Source organism: Mustela lutreola, chromosome 9, assembly GCF_030435805.1.
Source record: "Mustela lutreola isolate mMusLut2 chromosome 9, mMusLut2.pri, whole genome shotgun sequence".
Classification (NCBI taxonomy): Eukaryota; Metazoa; Chordata; class Mammalia; order Carnivora; family Mustelidae; genus Mustela; species Mustela lutreola.
The window spans coordinates 84,233,729-84,251,388 of NC_081298.1; the positions used below are offsets into that span (position 1 = coordinate 84,233,729).

The 17,660-nt window shown below is 36.2% G+C and overlaps 1 protein-coding gene across 1 annotated transcript in view; it reads left to right on the top strand.

The window, feature by feature from the left end:
• The first annotated feature begins 2,049 nt into the window (after positions 1-2,049).
• The window catches only part of PAPOLG (poly(A) polymerase gamma), a 29,929-nt gene continuing 14,318 nt past the window's right edge, over positions 2,050-17,660 (top strand). Inside the window, exons 1-8 of the mRNA XM_059187749.1 lie at positions 2,050-2,300; positions 5,161-5,322; positions 7,421-7,487; positions 11,157-11,238; positions 11,464-11,573; positions 12,604-12,657; positions 14,425-14,536; positions 16,723-16,812. Coding sequence (XP_059043732.1) covers positions 2,284-2,300; positions 5,161-5,322; positions 7,421-7,487; positions 11,157-11,238; positions 11,464-11,573; positions 12,604-12,657; positions 14,425-14,536; positions 16,723-16,812 — 694 coding nt within the window. The 5' untranslated portion in view covers positions 2,050-2,283. The remainder of the gene's footprint in view (positions 2,301-5,160; positions 5,323-7,420; positions 7,488-11,156; positions 11,239-11,463; positions 11,574-12,603; positions 12,658-14,424; positions 14,537-16,722; positions 16,813-17,660) is intronic.

Here is a 17,660-nt window from a genome sequence, read left to right on the forward strand (position 1 = left end):
GAACAGAATTTTTAAACTTCAAAAATAAGAATTTTACAAGTGTTTAAGACTCACCAGGTAACAATAAAGCACCATCTACTAAGCTTTGAAGGACATGTTTTCAAATATGCCAAAACTAGGAAAATGCACCTCTTTTCTGAATAACCTATTTTAAGCTCATTCTAGAGCAAGAGATGATCAGAAGGAAAAACTCAAGCAAAGGGAGGTTGCAGCTGAAAGAGACCAGCAATAAGTCACGAGAATATTTCATTTGTAGGGGCGAATCTGGATTACTGGTGTAAAGACAGTTATGCTACAAGGGAAATGGACAAAACATTTGAATTCCCTGAGTAAGAAATATAAATGGCCAGTGATATACCACTGATCAGGGATGTGTGAAACCACAAAGAAATACCACTTTCCAAGCTATCATACTGATTTAAAAATAATTTTTTTTTTTAATACTAGCCAAGGAACCAGCTTGACAGAGGAACCCAAAGAGCAAAGTTGGGCCAATTTTAGCATCAAAAGAACCATGACTGTAATTGAAATATGCCAACATATTAGAAAAAGGAATAAAATAAGCTAGCAAATAAATAAGAACTTCTTTGAAGGTGGCCATTAAATAACAACAACAAAAAAGGAATAAAATAAGCAAGCAAACAAGTAAGAACTTCTTTGGAGGTGGCCATTATACCAAGTTCTTAACTCTGGAAGGGAAAGGACTGTTTTTCCTTTGCAGTAGGAATCATATTGCAGAATAACCTAATAGTCCTAGTCAATGAGGAAAAGCTCTTCTCTCCAGAAAAATGCCCCCTATAAATGTAGACAGAGTTGGAAACTCACAATTTGCAACCCCTAAGGAAATGATTAAGGTAATATTATCAACAGGTGATGAAACCATTAGGTGAATGGTGGATGGACATCAGGATATTCACCTAGTGTCAAAGTTATCACCCCACGGATTACTATGTAGTTCCAAGATGACTATCAGCACATAAACCCTGTGGTCAATCTTACTATCATCAATGATGAGATTACCAGAGGTTCATAACGTGACTCTTGGTGTGATGCAGTGTTTAGCCTGAGTCTAATCAAGTCTTCAGATTCAGCTTCCAATAGGTGGTCCTCTTTAAGCTTCCCCAAATCTCTTGGCCCCAACTATATTTCAATGATCTCTGTGTATGTTTGTCCTCCTCCACTAGACTGTGAACTGTGAAGGGCAGGAATTAAGTATCCCTAGTGCCTGACACACAGTAGGTATTTTTAGTTCTACAACAGAAGAATATCATTTATATTTGATTGTTTCCTCACTAAATTCCAAACTTCGTAAGGTTAAAGATTACATCTGGTTTTAGGCTCCATTAAAGCACTGGTGCCTAATAACGTTTGGTTTTCAATAAATATTTTTGAATGAATGAATGAATGAATAATTTTATAAGTAATCGCCTCTATGGCTCTGAGTCACATTCCGAGAAAAGGCAGCTTCTTGACATCCTTTTCTTTGTAATGATTTAGTATATTAAATTATTTCTTGGATTAATCCTCCTATCGCAAACTGCTAGCGATTGTCCTTTCAACCCCCACCTCAACTGCCAGAATGTCATAAATCAGGGGGAGGTAGAGATGAAATGAACAGATTAGCCTCCCATTTACAAGCTTGGTTTTCCCTGGGATGATTGTAAAGTCACACGTTCCTTGGTGTGACCCTATCACGACAAAATCTCCACGAGTTGATTGATTACGTATGATTATGACTAATTAAAGGTGAAAGATAACGGAAGAGTTAAACTAGTATTTGCTAGGCAAGGTTGTGATCTTTTAAAAAACATAGTCTTTCATTAGTGAAACAAGGAAAATATGTTCCTAATCACATTCCAAGCGGTTTGCTTGGATTGACAGTCCCACGGACAAAGGAGGGAACGAAACGCTCCCTTTCGACCGGCGTTTGCAGCCAGAGCTCGCGCCCCCTGTGGGCGGGGCCACCGAAGCCTCCCGGGACCCAAAGGAGGAGGGGGCGGGGTCGAGGGCGGGTCCAGGCCTCCAGGGGCGGGGCCGCAGCGGGCGAGGGGCAGGCTGGGAAGCGGCGCCATATTGGCGTCGGCCGCGCTGTATTGTCATAAATAGAGCCGGTTTTGTGGTGTTTTCACTACTCGGTTGGATGCCTCGGCCGTAGTAAGTGAGAAAGTGAGCGAGCAAGCGAGCTACAAGCGACCGGGGGAAAGTCGACAAGAGGAGAAGGGAAGAGCAAGAACTTGACTCCAGAGAGAAAGATACTCGCCGGTGTGGGAGACGCAGGAAGCGATGAAAGAGATGTCTGCGTAAGTGGTGGGGGACGGCGGTTGGGGGCGAAGCAGAGAGGGGTGGGTTGGGGTGGTCGGCCCGGGACCCGGTGTCCGTTCCCTCCCCTCGCGCCTTGCCCGGAGCTCGCCCGAGTGGTCTCCTTCCCCGCTTCTGGCCGGTCGGCAAGGGCACCTCCCCTACACCCGGCGGCTCACCTGGCCACCCCTGCACAGACACGGGGACTCCTGGAGTCCCCATCTGCCTTCTCCTGTCCCACCTTGGATGACGCCCCCAGACGGGGGAGCGGCCGGAGAGACGCGGGTGTCCGCGGGGAGAAATTGTCGGTCACTCTCCTGCCCCCAGCACTGTCTGAGCCCGTCTCTGCTCCTGTCTGCATTGGCGCAAATACCATCCCCCTACCTCCCCCTCCTCCCTCCGGACCGGCTGTCTCCTGGTCTTCAGGAGTGAATGACCTATCCCAGCCCATGCGTTTCGTTTTAATAAAAAGCTAGGATCTTTTCGCCCTCCCAAGCTTCCCCCACCGACCCACCGTATATCTACTAGCGGTCTATACCTCCTGCTCACACTTTGATAAGTCAGAAACGGTTTCCGTGTTTGGCAGGATTTTGTTGTCGCTCCTAATATTTTGGTTTATTAGGAAATTATTTAATTTAACCAGAAAAATGCAGAGAATAACATAATCATCATTTGTGTAGCCACCATTCATTCTATTCCCAAAGCATAGAATTCTTTATGTGTGTGGGGGTGTGTGTGTACATACATATCTTTATTTAAAAGAACTCAAGCATTACAGATACCGTTTTAAGCATTCTCTTACCTCCTCCTATTCCATTCACCTCTCTTCCCAGAGTTCCACACAGTCTTGAACTTGATGTTTATTACTGCTTTTTAAAAAATGCTATTACAACATATGTAAGTGTCCATAATAATGGCATTGTTTTACTTGTTTTTAAGCTTTTTATAGCTAGTTTCATACTTGTCATTTTGCAACTTCTGTAGTGCAACATAGTATCTTTGAACTTTGTCCGTGTTAATATTTTCAACTCTCATTAATTCATCTTAACGACTGTATTGTATTCCATTGTAGGGATACACTTTAGCTTAGTCCCTTTTCTGTTAGTGACTGTTTGAGGTTGTTTCTGAGTGTTTACTGTTACAGTATGGCAGTGAACAATCTTGTACATGTTTCCTTGTACACTTGTACTAGAATTTCTCTAGGGTGTTTACTTATAAGTGAAATTGATGAGTTGAAGGGAATGTGGGATTCTTTTGGTCGGCTTTCCCTCCTATTCCCCTCCAGATGAGGGAGGTTCAGAACCATAGATTTGGAATTTATGCGCTATCTAGTACCGGTAGGGTAGGAAGCTTGATAACCAATTTTTTCATCACATAGATAAGAAAGGGGGACCCAAGATCATAGTAGCAGAACAGACATATTTGTTGAAGGGAGAATGGAGTGGTAGAAAGATCTTCGGTCTTGGAGTTCAGATTTTGGCTCTTCCTATCTCTTGGATCTTGGGTGCTTACCTGTAAAATGGCACTTATAATCAGTCTGTCCCATCCATTTACCATACATATTTAAACACACACAGACAATACTAAAATAGCTCTCTTAGAGGCAAAAAGCTAAATCTTTAAAAAGAAGTTACTTGAAATAGCTAATTGAAATTTTGTTTGTTCCACAGGAAGATTAATACCAGAAAGAAATTAAAGTCACTGGTATTGGTGTTTCCCTTTTGTTTCTTTGAATCCTTTCAGAGGATATATAGGTTATTTTATCTTCCATTTGATTCTCCCTCCTTACCTAATGAAATCTTTAGCTAAAGAGCATGCCTAAGAACTTCGTAGCAATAAGATTTTTGACCAGTTAAAAATTAAAAAATAATCACTACTGTATTTTTGTGTGTTATTTATTATTATTATTATTATTTATTATTTTTGTGCTAATTTATTCATTTAAAAGACTTCTTTTATATTTTGAGATTACATTCTTACCGTTGTTAATGGTCCTCAGCATCTAATGGTGAAGATAGATGGTAGGTTTAGTTGGTTATTGCGTATGTTTATTTTTGCTTTACTTTCTTAGCAAAATAAAAAGTTTTACTAACCCATGTTGGTCCCAAAATTTATTTGGAAATTATTGAAAGCGATTGTACTTTATTCAAGACTATAATTTCCTGATAGCTAGAATGTTTTGGAGGTTGGCTTGTATTGTGCCGATAAAAGTATAAAGAATATCGTAGTTATTTAGTGTGAAAATGGTCTGAGTACCAATCTAAATGAAGAGGACAATTAACTAGAGTTACAAAATGTTAGGACTATAAATTCTGATTTGAGCAAAGGATGTTAATATAAGTTTCTAAAGGACAAATAGAGTCGCGATTTCTTTTTAAAAGCCAGGATATTTCACAAGGACCTTCTAATGGGATGTTTTTGTTTCTTTCCTGAGGGGGAAAGAACATTGTTATTACTCAGAGCTTTCTTTCAAGCGGCTGACTGCTTTTCAAAGATTGAATATAGATGGTACTTGACTTAAGTCCACAGGGTGTAGTGGAGGTGGCCCTGGCCCAGCTCCCATTCAGGCTTTTTGCATTTGAGCTAAGTGGTGCTGGCACAGTTGTCCTGATGCCAACACATGCTGCTTTTGGCTTGAAAAGACATCCTAACCATGAAAGCTGGAGGCAGTATGAATAGCCCTTCATCAAAATAAACACAAAATACCCTTTTTTCCCCTTAAAAAAAAAAACGCCTGCTGCAACTGTTAATACTAAGTAAACTTTTAAGGTAGCTAAATTAATGAGTGTATTGAGAGATTAACTATATCAGTATGATATGATACTTTAAATTTTTTTCTGCTGTTTCATTTTTCTTGAACAGAAACACCATGCTGGACAGCCAGCGTCAACAAAAGCATTATGGAATCACTTCTCCAATTAGTTTGGCATGTCCCAAAGAAATTGATCATATTTACACACAGAAATTAATTGATGCTATGAAACCATTTGGAGTGTTTGAAGATGAGGAAGAATTGAACCACAGGTATGTCATTTAAAAATGCAAAATATTGGGGCGCCTGGGTGGCTCAGTGGGTTAAAGCCTCTGCCTTCGGCTCAGGTCATGATCTCAGGGTCCTGGGATCGAGCCCCGCATCAGGCTCTCTGCTCAGCGGGGAGCCTGCTTCCTCCTCTCTCTGACTCCCTCTCTGCCTACTTGTAGTCTCTGTCTGTCAAATAAATAAATAAAAAAAATTTAAAAAAAAATGCAAAATATTTCATAGTACGTTATTTAATCATTAATTCTGCAAATGTAAAGTACTTCCCATGCCCCTGCCAAGGGATGCAAAAAAATGACAAAATGAAGAGAAATTTTGGCCCACTTAGAGCTTATATTTTAGGTGGAGGTTATGGGAAAAGACTGACAATAAGCCAGATAAATAAAATAAACAATGTTACAGATGACATATGCTGCTGAGAAAAATGAAGCTGGAAGTGGAGGTTATTTGAAAGGCCTTATTGACATTTAAGGAAAAATTTCAAAGTGAGAGAGGGAACTATATAGATACCTGAGGGAAGAGCACTCTAGCAGAAGATGAGAGGCAGGAGTGTACCTGCTATATGTAAGGAATTACCTAGTAAGGTAACCTGGGTATCCAGAGCAAAGTAAGTAAACGGGTGAATGTGGGCTCAAAGAACTTGAGGTGGGAAGTTGTTTGGAGGGAGAGCTAGGTCACTTAGGACCTTGTAAGTCACTGTATAAGTTTTGGCTTTTAGTCTGAGTGAAATCAGAAGCCATTAGGTTTTTGAGCAGAAGATTAACATGATTTACTCATGTTTTAACGCAGTCACTCTGGCTGCTATATTGAGAATAGCCTGAGAGGGATTGAGGGCACAAGTCAGGAGACTGGTTAGGAGGCTATGATAAAAACCCAGGGAGGAAAGGATGGAGGGTTAAATTAAGGGGGATATTAGTGGAGGTGATAAGAAATAGAATTCTGGATATATTTTAAAGGTAAGGTTGTTTAATGACTGGAATATATGTGAGAGACAGAGGTTAAGGATGATGCCAAGGTTTTGGATCTTAGCACCTCAAGGGATAGAGTTCCATTACCCGGAGAAGGCTGAGGGAAAAGCAAGTTTGGACATCTCAGGAATTCCATTTTTCATATGTTATCCTTGAGATGTCTAAACTCTACTTTTCTTCCTTCTTCTTTTTTTTAATGTGGATTTAGATATGCTATTGGTTGAAAGTTTGGTTTAATATCAAACTGCTGTTTTTAAGTAATATTTTTTTCTTTTTTTTAAAAGATTTTATTTATTCATTTGATAGAGAGAGAGATCACAAGTAGACAGAGAGGCAAGCAGAAAGTGGGGGGGAAGCAGGCTCCCTGCTGAGGTAGAGAGGCCCAATGCAAGGCTCTATCCCAGGACCCTGACATCATGATCTGAGCCGAAGGCAGAGGCTTAACCCATTGAGCCACCCAGGCACCCAAGTAATATTATTTCTTAAAAATTAGTCAATATTTGAAGCCGGGGTGGCTCAGTCCGTTAAGCGTCTGCCTTTGGCTCAGGTCATGATCCCAGGGACCTGGGATCCAGTCCTACATCAGGCTCTCTGCTCAGCAGGGAGGCTGCTTCTCCCTCTCCTTCTACCCCTCCCTCTATTCATGCTCTTTTTCTCTCTTAAATAAACAAATAAAATCTTTTTTAAAAAATTAGCCAATATTTAATTTACCTGTTTTCATTATCCAAAGATCTCTGACTATAGATGGGAGAATGCTAACCTCTATCACCACATTGAGTTTATTTTATTCCATAGTAAGGGCAAGAAAGTTGACAATTCAGTTGGCCTCTGCAGACTTATTGAAGGCAATTTTGATTTTTTATTAAACTTCTTGAATTTTCAGGGTAGCTCAAAGACCCACATAGTATCACAATCGTCATTTCTTTGGAACTCTTGGGGACCCAAAGCATCAAAGAGATGTGCCATGTATTGACAGATGTGACAGCATTAGCCTATTTATAATGTGCTTTTACTCTGGTGCCAACATAAAGATTCTGCCTACAGTTTAACTACTTTTTTAAATACTGTTTTTGGGTTTTCTTAGTTTTGATCTAAAGCATGTTGTTTTTTATTATAGGCTTGTTGTTCTTGGTAAATTGAATAATTTAGTAAAAGAATGGATTTCTGATGTCAGTGAGAGTAAGGTAAGACTCTAAACTCGTTGGATTCAGTTTCATTATGTCCTGATCATTAGTCCTAGTAATAAGATGCAGGAGTTGAGAATAATCTGAAATAGACTTTTTGGTATACTTGGTAATGAATTGTTCTAGACAGTTAAGTCTCTAAATAATGATAATGAGATAAATAAATGAGAATTTACCCCAGTGTCTAGCTACAATCCTACATAGATTTCCTGCTTGAATTACATGTGGTGTACCAAAATTTAAATATCAAGGGATTTTACTTTAAAAGCCAGATTTCAGACATCTTGTGAAATACCAGATCTGGCAACATTGGGCCTGCCTTGTGCAAGGCAGGAATAGGCTTGAATGGTTTTGGGCTCCTGCCCTCCAGTCCCTTGTGGCCCCACCAGTCCTGCTCTCTCTGACATAGCACCTGTCATATATCAGTCAGTTTCTGGGTTTCTTATGTGTACCCTCCATTTGCATACTTGCCTGACCCCTGAGATATAGGAGTTTGCAGATCCTAATTTATAATTATGCAACCTTTTTTCCCTCTAGTAGCTTATTTTTCTTCTAAAACAAGTTACATATTTCCTACTTTCTTAGAGATTTTGGATGTAATTGAATTTTCATATGTTTGGGAATCATCACTGAATATTATTTTAGTGGCTGTACTTAATCAAAGTAGGGTGTATGCAACTGGGTGATACCATTTGCCCCTTCACTGAGTGACCCAAACTGTTGTATTTTAAGTTTTGTTTGCTTTTTATCATTTTTATAGTTTTCCCATCTTTTTCCCTTAACAGTTAGCTGAAAGTTAATATATCACAGCAGTCAGTGTGTCTCTCTGTAAACTCTCTGCTCCTTAATCTACCTGGATTTAGAAATTAAATAAACACCTGTTAGAATTCTTTCTTTTTCAAATTTTAGTATTTCTTTCTGTGCCTATGGCACATGTTTAAAATTGGTTCTTTTCGACAGAATAAGGTCATGAGGGACTCTGCTAAGTCTGCAGTCATCAGGTTTAAATAAATGGTCTTTATGTTGTTTACTTTTGCTGCCAAACAGCTCTCTGACTCATTTCTGAACTCTCAGCAGGGTTATCAGTAGTTGAGATTTTCAGATAACTTGAATTCTGAGCAGGTGAAATGCTAGTCATGAGAAACAAAAAAAAATTCATGTTTGTTTTTCTGCTACTAGGTAATCAGCTCCATAAGAAAAAAACCTGTCTTGGTCACCTACATAATCTCAGGACAGAGCTCAGGCATTAAATAAATGTTAAAGAAATCTGTTGTCCCTCTCTGATCAGCCCGTAAATACTATGGGTGTGCAAACACTCAAATTGCTAGAATTATTTTAAAATCATAAGCTTTATGACTTTGTGTGGTCTTTATGTCAACTATTTTGGTTCTAGCAAGGTCTTTGCTTCCATCCCTATTCTAGAATGCATTTGAAATAAATGAAGTAGTATTATTCACAAAAGAGACTATATTAATTTGTTGAGAGATGTACCTAACTAATTTTATTCAGGGTTTCTTCACACTTAACAGAAAATTCTGGTAATATTCTGTTTCAAGGTCAAAAGGTGGTTTTTTTTGTTTGTTTTTTGTTTTTATTAAATTGCTTTTTCTCCCATGTTACTCATATTAATACTTTAATCTGCAGAAGGCAATCGCTGGCTTACATTTAGTTTCTAGGCATAAAAATTTAAGACTTTGCCATAATTTGGATTTTCTTTTTAAGCAAAGTGAATAAAATATCATTAAAAATATTTTTTTGTTTTTTAATCTTCCACTGTGGATAAAGTCATTTTTTTTTCACTTTCTGTATCAACTATTCCTTTGATTTGTGCATATTTTAGTCCAGAAAATATCAGAAGGGTTTGAGTTAGAGCAAAGATCATTTGACTGTTACATGTACAACTGGGATATTTAAGCTATAAGCCATCTACAACTCAAACAGATCATTTTAGTTAAATACTGTGGTTTGTGGTAAAAATATTTTACTTTGATCGGTGTACCACTTTCTCATTAATTATGCAAGAATCTTGCTTTTCAAAGTAGGAAAGTAAACTAAGATAGAAATTAGGAAGGTAAACCAAAAGGTCCTATCTTCTCTATCCTTTTGATTCATATTAATACATTTACTGACTTCTTTCTAGTTCTAAAATCATGTGTGGTAGTCATAAACATTAATATCCATTCAACAGAAGAAGTAACAAATATAATATCCTGTTACATAGTTAGTTTTATTAAGTTAATTAAGGGATATTATTCTTTGAAGCTCGCACTGGGCATTATAAAAAACAAGTGAGATAGTAGATACAGTTCTTATTTTCAAGGAGTTTAAATATAGTTGAGGGGATGGAACATGTATTCAGGGGGATAAGGTCAGTAATAAATGTAGTATAAAAAAGTTAAAGATAATAGTGCAGGAGCACAGAAGGAAAAGAGCTTCTTACGGAAGGGGTGGATCATCAGAAGGCTTCATGAAAAAGGTGGAACTTGAACTTTGAAAAAACAGATGGTATTGAGATACCCAGAGAAGATGGGCAAGCATTTGAGGTGGGGAGAATGGCAAGTGCGGTGGAAAGGATACTGGATTATGTAACTTGTCGGCAGTTGGAGATTCAAAAGGGAGTATCAGGAGACAAGGCAACAAAGATCCTGTAAGAGTACATTGTGGAGATTCTCAGGATCCAAGGATCAGTTAGTCAGAGAAGTAGTCAGAGAAGAATGTGTTAGCAGTGTTTGAGCAGAAGTCAGAGAAGAATGCATTAGCAATGTTTGAGCAGAAGAGTTATATAATAGAGTAAGAACATCAAGTGAATTTTCTAAAAAATGGAATAGGAGAAAATAAATGAGGTCAAGAAGGTAGCTTAAGATTCTATTAAAGCCTAGAATTAAGGGCACAGTAGTTGAATAAAAAGGAGGTGACATGTAGGGATATAAGCTAAGAATTGGTAAGCCAATAAGAATAATGACTAGGTACAGGTATTAAGGAAAATGAGGAACAGAAAGAGAAATCAGAAGAGATACTTGGTTTATCATAGGAAGAATATTTTGTTTTAAGCAGGATATTGAAGTGGACCAGGATGTATGAGTAGAAAATACCTGATGGGAAGTTAGAATTGGCTCCAGAGAAAAATGAAGAGTAGCCTTATAGTTCTGGTACAGTCCAAAAGCTTTCATTAAAGATGTTAAATTACCTCGTACAAGGAGGTCTTTTCAAGATGACCACTTTCTTGCAGAAAGGTTGCATAAGTTCAATCAAGAAATTAAGTGTATTTTTCCCAGAAACTAATGGGGAAGTGGAATGAGTTAAGTGTATGATACTATAGAGAACTGAAAGTGCATTAGTTTGGTAGTTAAGAGCTCCTTGGTGACAGAAGGATGGAGTCAAAGACAGGCAATTGGAAGGGGACAAGTAGGGTCAAGTGATAAAAAATGGTTTTCTTAAGAGAGATGTGTACATGTATAGTAGGTATGAATTTGTTTTGTCTTCCCTCTAGGAATACTCTCATTACTTCAAGCTGCAGCCCAAAGAGCTCTGAAGTACTTTCAGAAATCTCAGTTTCCCAAAGTTGACAAATATATTATATATTGGTAGTATTTAGGCAATTTTTATGCTAAATAATTTCAACAATCAAATGCCATTTGTTTAATTTAATTTAATTTAATTTAATTTTAGAATCTCCCACCTTCTGTTGTGGCTACTGTTGGTGGTAAAATTTTCACGTTTGGCTCCTATAGGCTTGGAGTACACACCAAAGGTAACTGCTTTTCTGTGTTCTGATAAAAACTTTCAGTAACAAATTCTTGTTATTCATAATTAGAAGTACAGAAGAAAAACCCATCATCTCACTACTCAGAGCTAATCATTGTTAATATTTTCCTGTATTCATCTTACATATTCTGAACATAATGTTTTTATGTGTTTTAACAAAAATATAATGCATACTTAATATAGTCTTAATTAGAAATACTTTGATTTACAGGAGCTGACATTGATGCACTTTGTGTAGCTCCAAGACATGTGGAGAGATCTGATTTTTTTCAATCTTTTTTTGAAAAACTGAAACATCAAGATGGCATTAGAAACTTAAGAGTAAGTATCCTCTGGTATTTAATATTTTGAACTTGTTAACAAAAACTTGGGCTTATGATTTTTGATATACTTAAGAAGTTGCTATATCTTTTTAAAATAACAGATGGTTAAGAACATGGACTTTATAGTTAATACAGACCTGGGTTTGAATCTAGAATCTACGACATATTAGCTCTTAGATTTTAAGTTACCTGTGTTTTTTGAGCCTGGTTTCCTCAAAGCTGTAAGATGGAGATGTAGTGATAAATTTTTTAAAGGTTTTTCTGAGGGTCAATGAGATAATTGACATTAACATTGACTAATATTTGATAAGTGGTTGATGCATATCAAATGATAGCTATTAGTATGTGTAAGATTCAGTTACTCACTCTCTGTGTGCATATCTAGCCATTCATTTAGTAAATGAAATTTCAACACCAGTGATTTGTCAGATACTGTCCTTAGTCCCACAAATACAGTAATAAACAAGACATAGTTTATGGGAGGGAGAGATTAGGGAAACTAAACAAACATAGCTTTAACGCAGTCTAAAGTGCTAGGGTAAGTTGAAAGGATCTGCATTATTTGGGCATTTGGGAATGGAGAAGGAGGTTAAGAATTTGTTAGGTTGGGGGATTAAGAAAGCTCAGAAAGAGGACATTTCTACTGATTCTAAATTACATTGTATTAATAGATTAATCATGAGCTCTGATTATATTTTAATTTCCAACACTATTTTTTTTTGTAAATATTTGGTGTTCAGGTTTAATCTCAACAAATAGTGAGTACCCAAATGATAGCAGTTCTGTCTGCCAGTTTCTGATGAGTATCTTTAGGAGGATAAATAAATTAGTTAATTACTGACATGACATTTTCTCTATCTGAAGTAACACAGTCACAGGGTAAAAGCACTTATTTACTTGGAATGTGATACCAAGAACATTTTCTTTTTAGCAAAGGTATTCACATCATTGGCAGTTAGGAAGGATAGAGAAAGGATTACACCTTTAGAGGATTATTTACCTGTTTTAATTGTTGTCTTCTTTTGTAGGCTGTAGAAGATGCCTTTGTACCTGTTATAAAATTTGAATTTGATGGAATTGAAGTAAGTGTTTAATATTTTTTCTGACTTTGCAACTGAATTAATACATAAGGCTTTTTTCAGTTTTGTTTTGTTTTTTTTTAAATCAGACCAACAAAGACACATATTTTAAGGAATCAAATTGTTTTTAAATAGTTTCTTACCTTTTTTTCTCCTGTATCTATTGACTTCTCACTATAGAAAATGAACCAGCTTCCATCCCTACCCCATGATTTTTATAGACACCCTTCTGGTTCCTATAATCTAAAATAATTGTGTTATAATTTTGATTGGATTAATATTCAGTGTTTACATTATTATCTTATAAATAATGTTTGAAACTGAGCACAAAGTATACTAGATTATTGTTCTTTGTGGCATTTTGTTTCTTGGGAGTTAATAATTGTTTTGCCTTTTGTTTGCTTGGTTTTTATACGTAACACTAATTAAAAGTCAGTCTCTGCTAGCTGTCTGAATCTTCTCTAAATAGATTTAGATTTTTCAGGTGTTCCATCATTATCATCTTAAAAAAATATGTGAGTCTTCTCACATGTTGGATTCCACACCAGTTGTTCTCGATGAAGGAGAAACAGCTGGCATCCTGGATCTTTCTTTACTATCATCCTGGGATTTCATTTTGCCTTTGTCTAGAGTTCTCTTCTTTTTTGACTTACTGTCATTTTAATGTCATTCATCCACTAGCTTCCTGTGAAAGGCACATATTTTTGAGATCCTGTGTGTTTAAGTAAAATGTCTTCATTTTGTTCTTACACCAAAATAATAGTTTGGCTGAGTATAGAGTTCTAGGTATCAGAATTTTGAAAGCCTTGCTTCATTGTCTTCTACCTTTCATGCTGTGTGGGAAAGTGTGATGCCATATTGATTTCTCATCTTTTGTGACCTGTTTTGTCTCTTTGGACACTTAATATCTTTTTATTCCTGGGCTTCATAGTTGTAAAATTCATGGTAACGTACGTTGGTATATGTCTTTTCAGCCAAATATGCTAGGCACTCAGTAGTCCTCTTCCACTTTGGAAATTCCTGTCCTTTCAATTATGGAAATTGTATTGAATTCTATTGGATTTCCTGCCTTTCTTTTCTCTCTTTTTTCTATATATTGAACAGCCACATCTCTATATTTCTGCTTTGGGGGGTTTTCTCATCTTCCAAGCTTTCTAATGTTTTCCATTTCTGCTGTCATGTTTTTAATTTCTAAGAATAACTTTTTTATTTTTCTAAATGTTCCTTTCTATTTATGTATGTATTTATAGCTACCTATCCTTTCCTGGATATAATATTTTTTTATCTCTGCTTTCTTAAATCTGCTAAGTCTGTTACCACTTATCCATCTTCTTCCATAGTTTTTGCTGTCGTCTCCTTTTATTCCCTTCATCCTAGTGGGTTATGCCTTTAGAAAACAAAATTAAATTTAAAAAAAAAAAAATTTTACTGGTGTTTTAGTGGGGTTTCAAGAGGGAGTGAATGTAAATGTGTGTTGGATCTGCCATCTTTATCTGGAAATTCATTCATAAGATTTTGATGTTCTTTTTAATGCTTGGCATATATGCTAAAATTAAAATGCTTTCCCTTAATTTGTGACTTTAATTACTGTCACACAACTTTGCAGTGATTTTCCCATGTGAGATTGCCTACATAATCTTTTTGAAGTTTTGTTAGAACTTCCCAAACTAATAATTAGAACTTTATACTTTTGAGGTTGGGTGGGTGGGGGGAGAATGGACTAGAAGGAGAAAAAGTAATATTTTTCTCTTTTTTTGCATCTTTCCAAAGATTGATCTAGTCTTTGCAAGACTGGCAATTCAAACCATATCAGATAATTTAGATCTAAGAGACGACTCTCGACTGAGAAGCCTTGATATAAGGTGTATTCGCAGCCTAAATGGTAAGCTTCTAAAAAGAAATCTCAGATATCTGCTTGAAAACAATTAGATCTATTTTGCAGAACTATTAATGGACTTTTTAAGGGATTGGATTAACTCAGTTAAAAAATGATGTGATTTTCTTTATATAGATAATCTGAGCACATTTAGGCATTTTAAAAGACACACATTTATTTGAAATGTTTATGTTTATAGTGATGGTGCGCAAACTAAAAGGTCTCAGGATGCCTTTGCGCTCTAAAAAGTTTATTGAGAAACCCCAAAGATCTTCCATTTATGTAGGTTCTATCTGTCAATATATACCATATTAGAAATGAAAACAAAATTTTAAAGCATTTATTTCAAAATAACCCATTCTAAGTGAATATAAGTATGTTTTTGTGTGAGACTGGCTTTTTTCTTTTCTTTTTTTTTTTTTTGGCATGTTTGCAAAACTCTTTGGCTTAATGGAAGATAGCTAGATTCCTGTATCTGTCTTTTCAGTCAATTCATTTCTTGTAATGTTTTGATTGAAGCACAGGTAGAATCTGACCGCTTAAAGATACATAATTGGAAAAGGGAGGAGAATTTTAATAGCCTTTTCAGAAAATTGTGGATATTCTTTGATAATACAGCAAAACTTGACCAGTGACAGTATCCTTTTTCTTTTCATCAGCTTTATTGAGGTATAATTACATGTCATAAAATTTGTTCTTTTTTAGAGTCGTATTCCCAGAGTCGTATGCTACAATGCAATTTTAGTCGTATTCCCAGAGTCGTATGCTACAATGCAATTTTAGAACATTTTATCTTCAAAAGATCCCTCTTACACATTTACAGTCATTCTCCTTTCTAACCCCAAGTCCTAGGCAACCACTATTCTACTTTGTGTCTATAGATTTGCCTTTTCTGGACATTTCATGTAAATGGGATCATGCAATATGTGGTATTTTGTGTCTGGCTTCTTTCACTTTACATAGTGTTTGTGAGGTCTGTCCATGTTTGTAGCATATATCAGAAGTTTGTTCCTTTTAATTGGTTAGTAAAAGTGTTTTTTTAAAGGTTAATTTGAATATTGACTCTAAAGCCACATCAATTAACTTTTTATACTCTTACGTTAAAATCTATTGGTCTCTCTTGTTCTTTGAATAGATCTTTTACCCATGCGTGATTTTGTACTGTCATGCCTTGGTCATTAGGAAATTGCTGGTTTACAAAGTTATTTGGATCTTCAAAATGTTAACACACATTTCATTATAAAATATCCAGGAAAATCACATTCATTAATATCACCCAGTCTCATCAGAAAAATCTTTAAATATTAGAAAGATGTCAGTCTCACAGTAGCAGATACTAGTTGTCCAGAATTCTAATTTTACTTGAAAGCTCAAATTTTATTGGTAACAAGTTTTGTCATTTGTTTTCCTTGAAGTGAGGGGCTCACTTTGTTCATTTTTTAGGATTCTTCTAAGTAAAACTGGTGTTCCTTGAAAAAAACAGGTAGTTCAGCTTTCTTTAACTTGCTCAAACATTGGATGGGTTCCTTTCCTGTTTTCTAACTTAAAATGTGTGGTGGTGAAAATAATTATTTACTAGTACAGTTTGTTGCTAAAGCTTTGGTACCAGTAAGTTTTAGCTACCACTGCTTTTGCACCACTAGCGCAAATGTTAACACAGAAAAGAGGCAAAGCTTTATTGTTATTATAAAAATAGGTTTGACAAACTTAAAAAAAAAAAAAATAGGTTAACCTAGCATTCCCAAGGGTCCAAGACTTCTCTCTGAGAACAAAACACTGGCTTAAAGTGTCTTTTATCACTGCATTTTTATTGTACTTTCAGAGTACAACAGTAAATCACAGTGTTTGTGAAATAAGGTGGATGTTAAAGCAATTGTTATTGCTTTATTGTTTTGTTTTATAAGTTGGGGACATTTGATTAGCAGTAAAGACAAATGGTGAAAAAAGTGAAACTTACTCAGATCCATCTCTTATTTTAATATTGAATTACATTAGCCATGTACTTTTTAATTCTTTAAAAGCAAAGTAATTTCTCATATATGTGCTAAATTTCAAATACATAGATAGAGAAAATAAGCCCAAATTTTATTATCTTTGGTAGTTTTAGCATTTGAGAATCTGGAAATTAGAAGTATGTCTGAATTAACTAGATTTTGTTGCATAATGATAAATGAATGCTTTATCTTTTTCAGGATGTAGAGTTACTGATGAAATTTTGCATTTAGTGCCAAATAAAGAAACTTTTAGACTCACCCTAAGAGCAGTCAAATTATGGGCAAAACGTAAGTATCCCACATCTTTTTTAAGTTTGCACTATAAAATTACAGTTTTCAGTTACTAATGATAGAAGCACATATGGAAACTCCTGAGTCTTTTTATACTGTTGGGAATTGAGGTCCAGTAGATTTTGGAGAATCCTGTTTTTCACGTACAGTGGTTATGGTCCTCTGAGGGGTGACTACCCTCTTATTCCTTGGTTGAAAACTAAAACCTCCTGACTTTTCATCTCCAATTTTATTTTATTTTATTTTATTTTTTTTTTTTTTTAAAGATTTTATTTATTTATTTGACAGAGAGAAATCACAAGTAGATGGAGAGGCAGGCAGAGAGAGAGAGAGAGGGAAGCAGGCTCCCTGCTGAGCAGAGAGCCCGATGCGGGCCTCGATCCCAGGACCCTGAGATCATGACCTGAGCCGAAGGCAGCGGCTTAACCCACTGAGCCACCCAGGCGCCCTCATCTCCAATTTTAGCCAGGCAATCAGAAGGAGTTAGAACTGAAAGAGTGAAACCCTTACTATTCTTCAAGTCCTCTGTGGGCAGGACCATCTTACTCATTTTTGTCTTCCCATTACCAGCAGCATGTAGTTTGTAGTAGGTATGCTGTAAATTTATTAAATGAAGAACCTACAGTGATAGTTTCAACTTTTTTTTTAATGTTAAGACTTTTTTCTAATAAAGCCTGGAACTAATTTATATACACACATAGGATATGGTTCATAAAAGGCCCAATCCTGAGCTGGCATAGCACATTTTCTATTATTTGTAACTACATTTAAGTAGTGCTATACTTCTGGCACCAGGTTTTACCTAGTCTAAAACCACACTCTCTAGTAAAACTTTTTGTGATGAT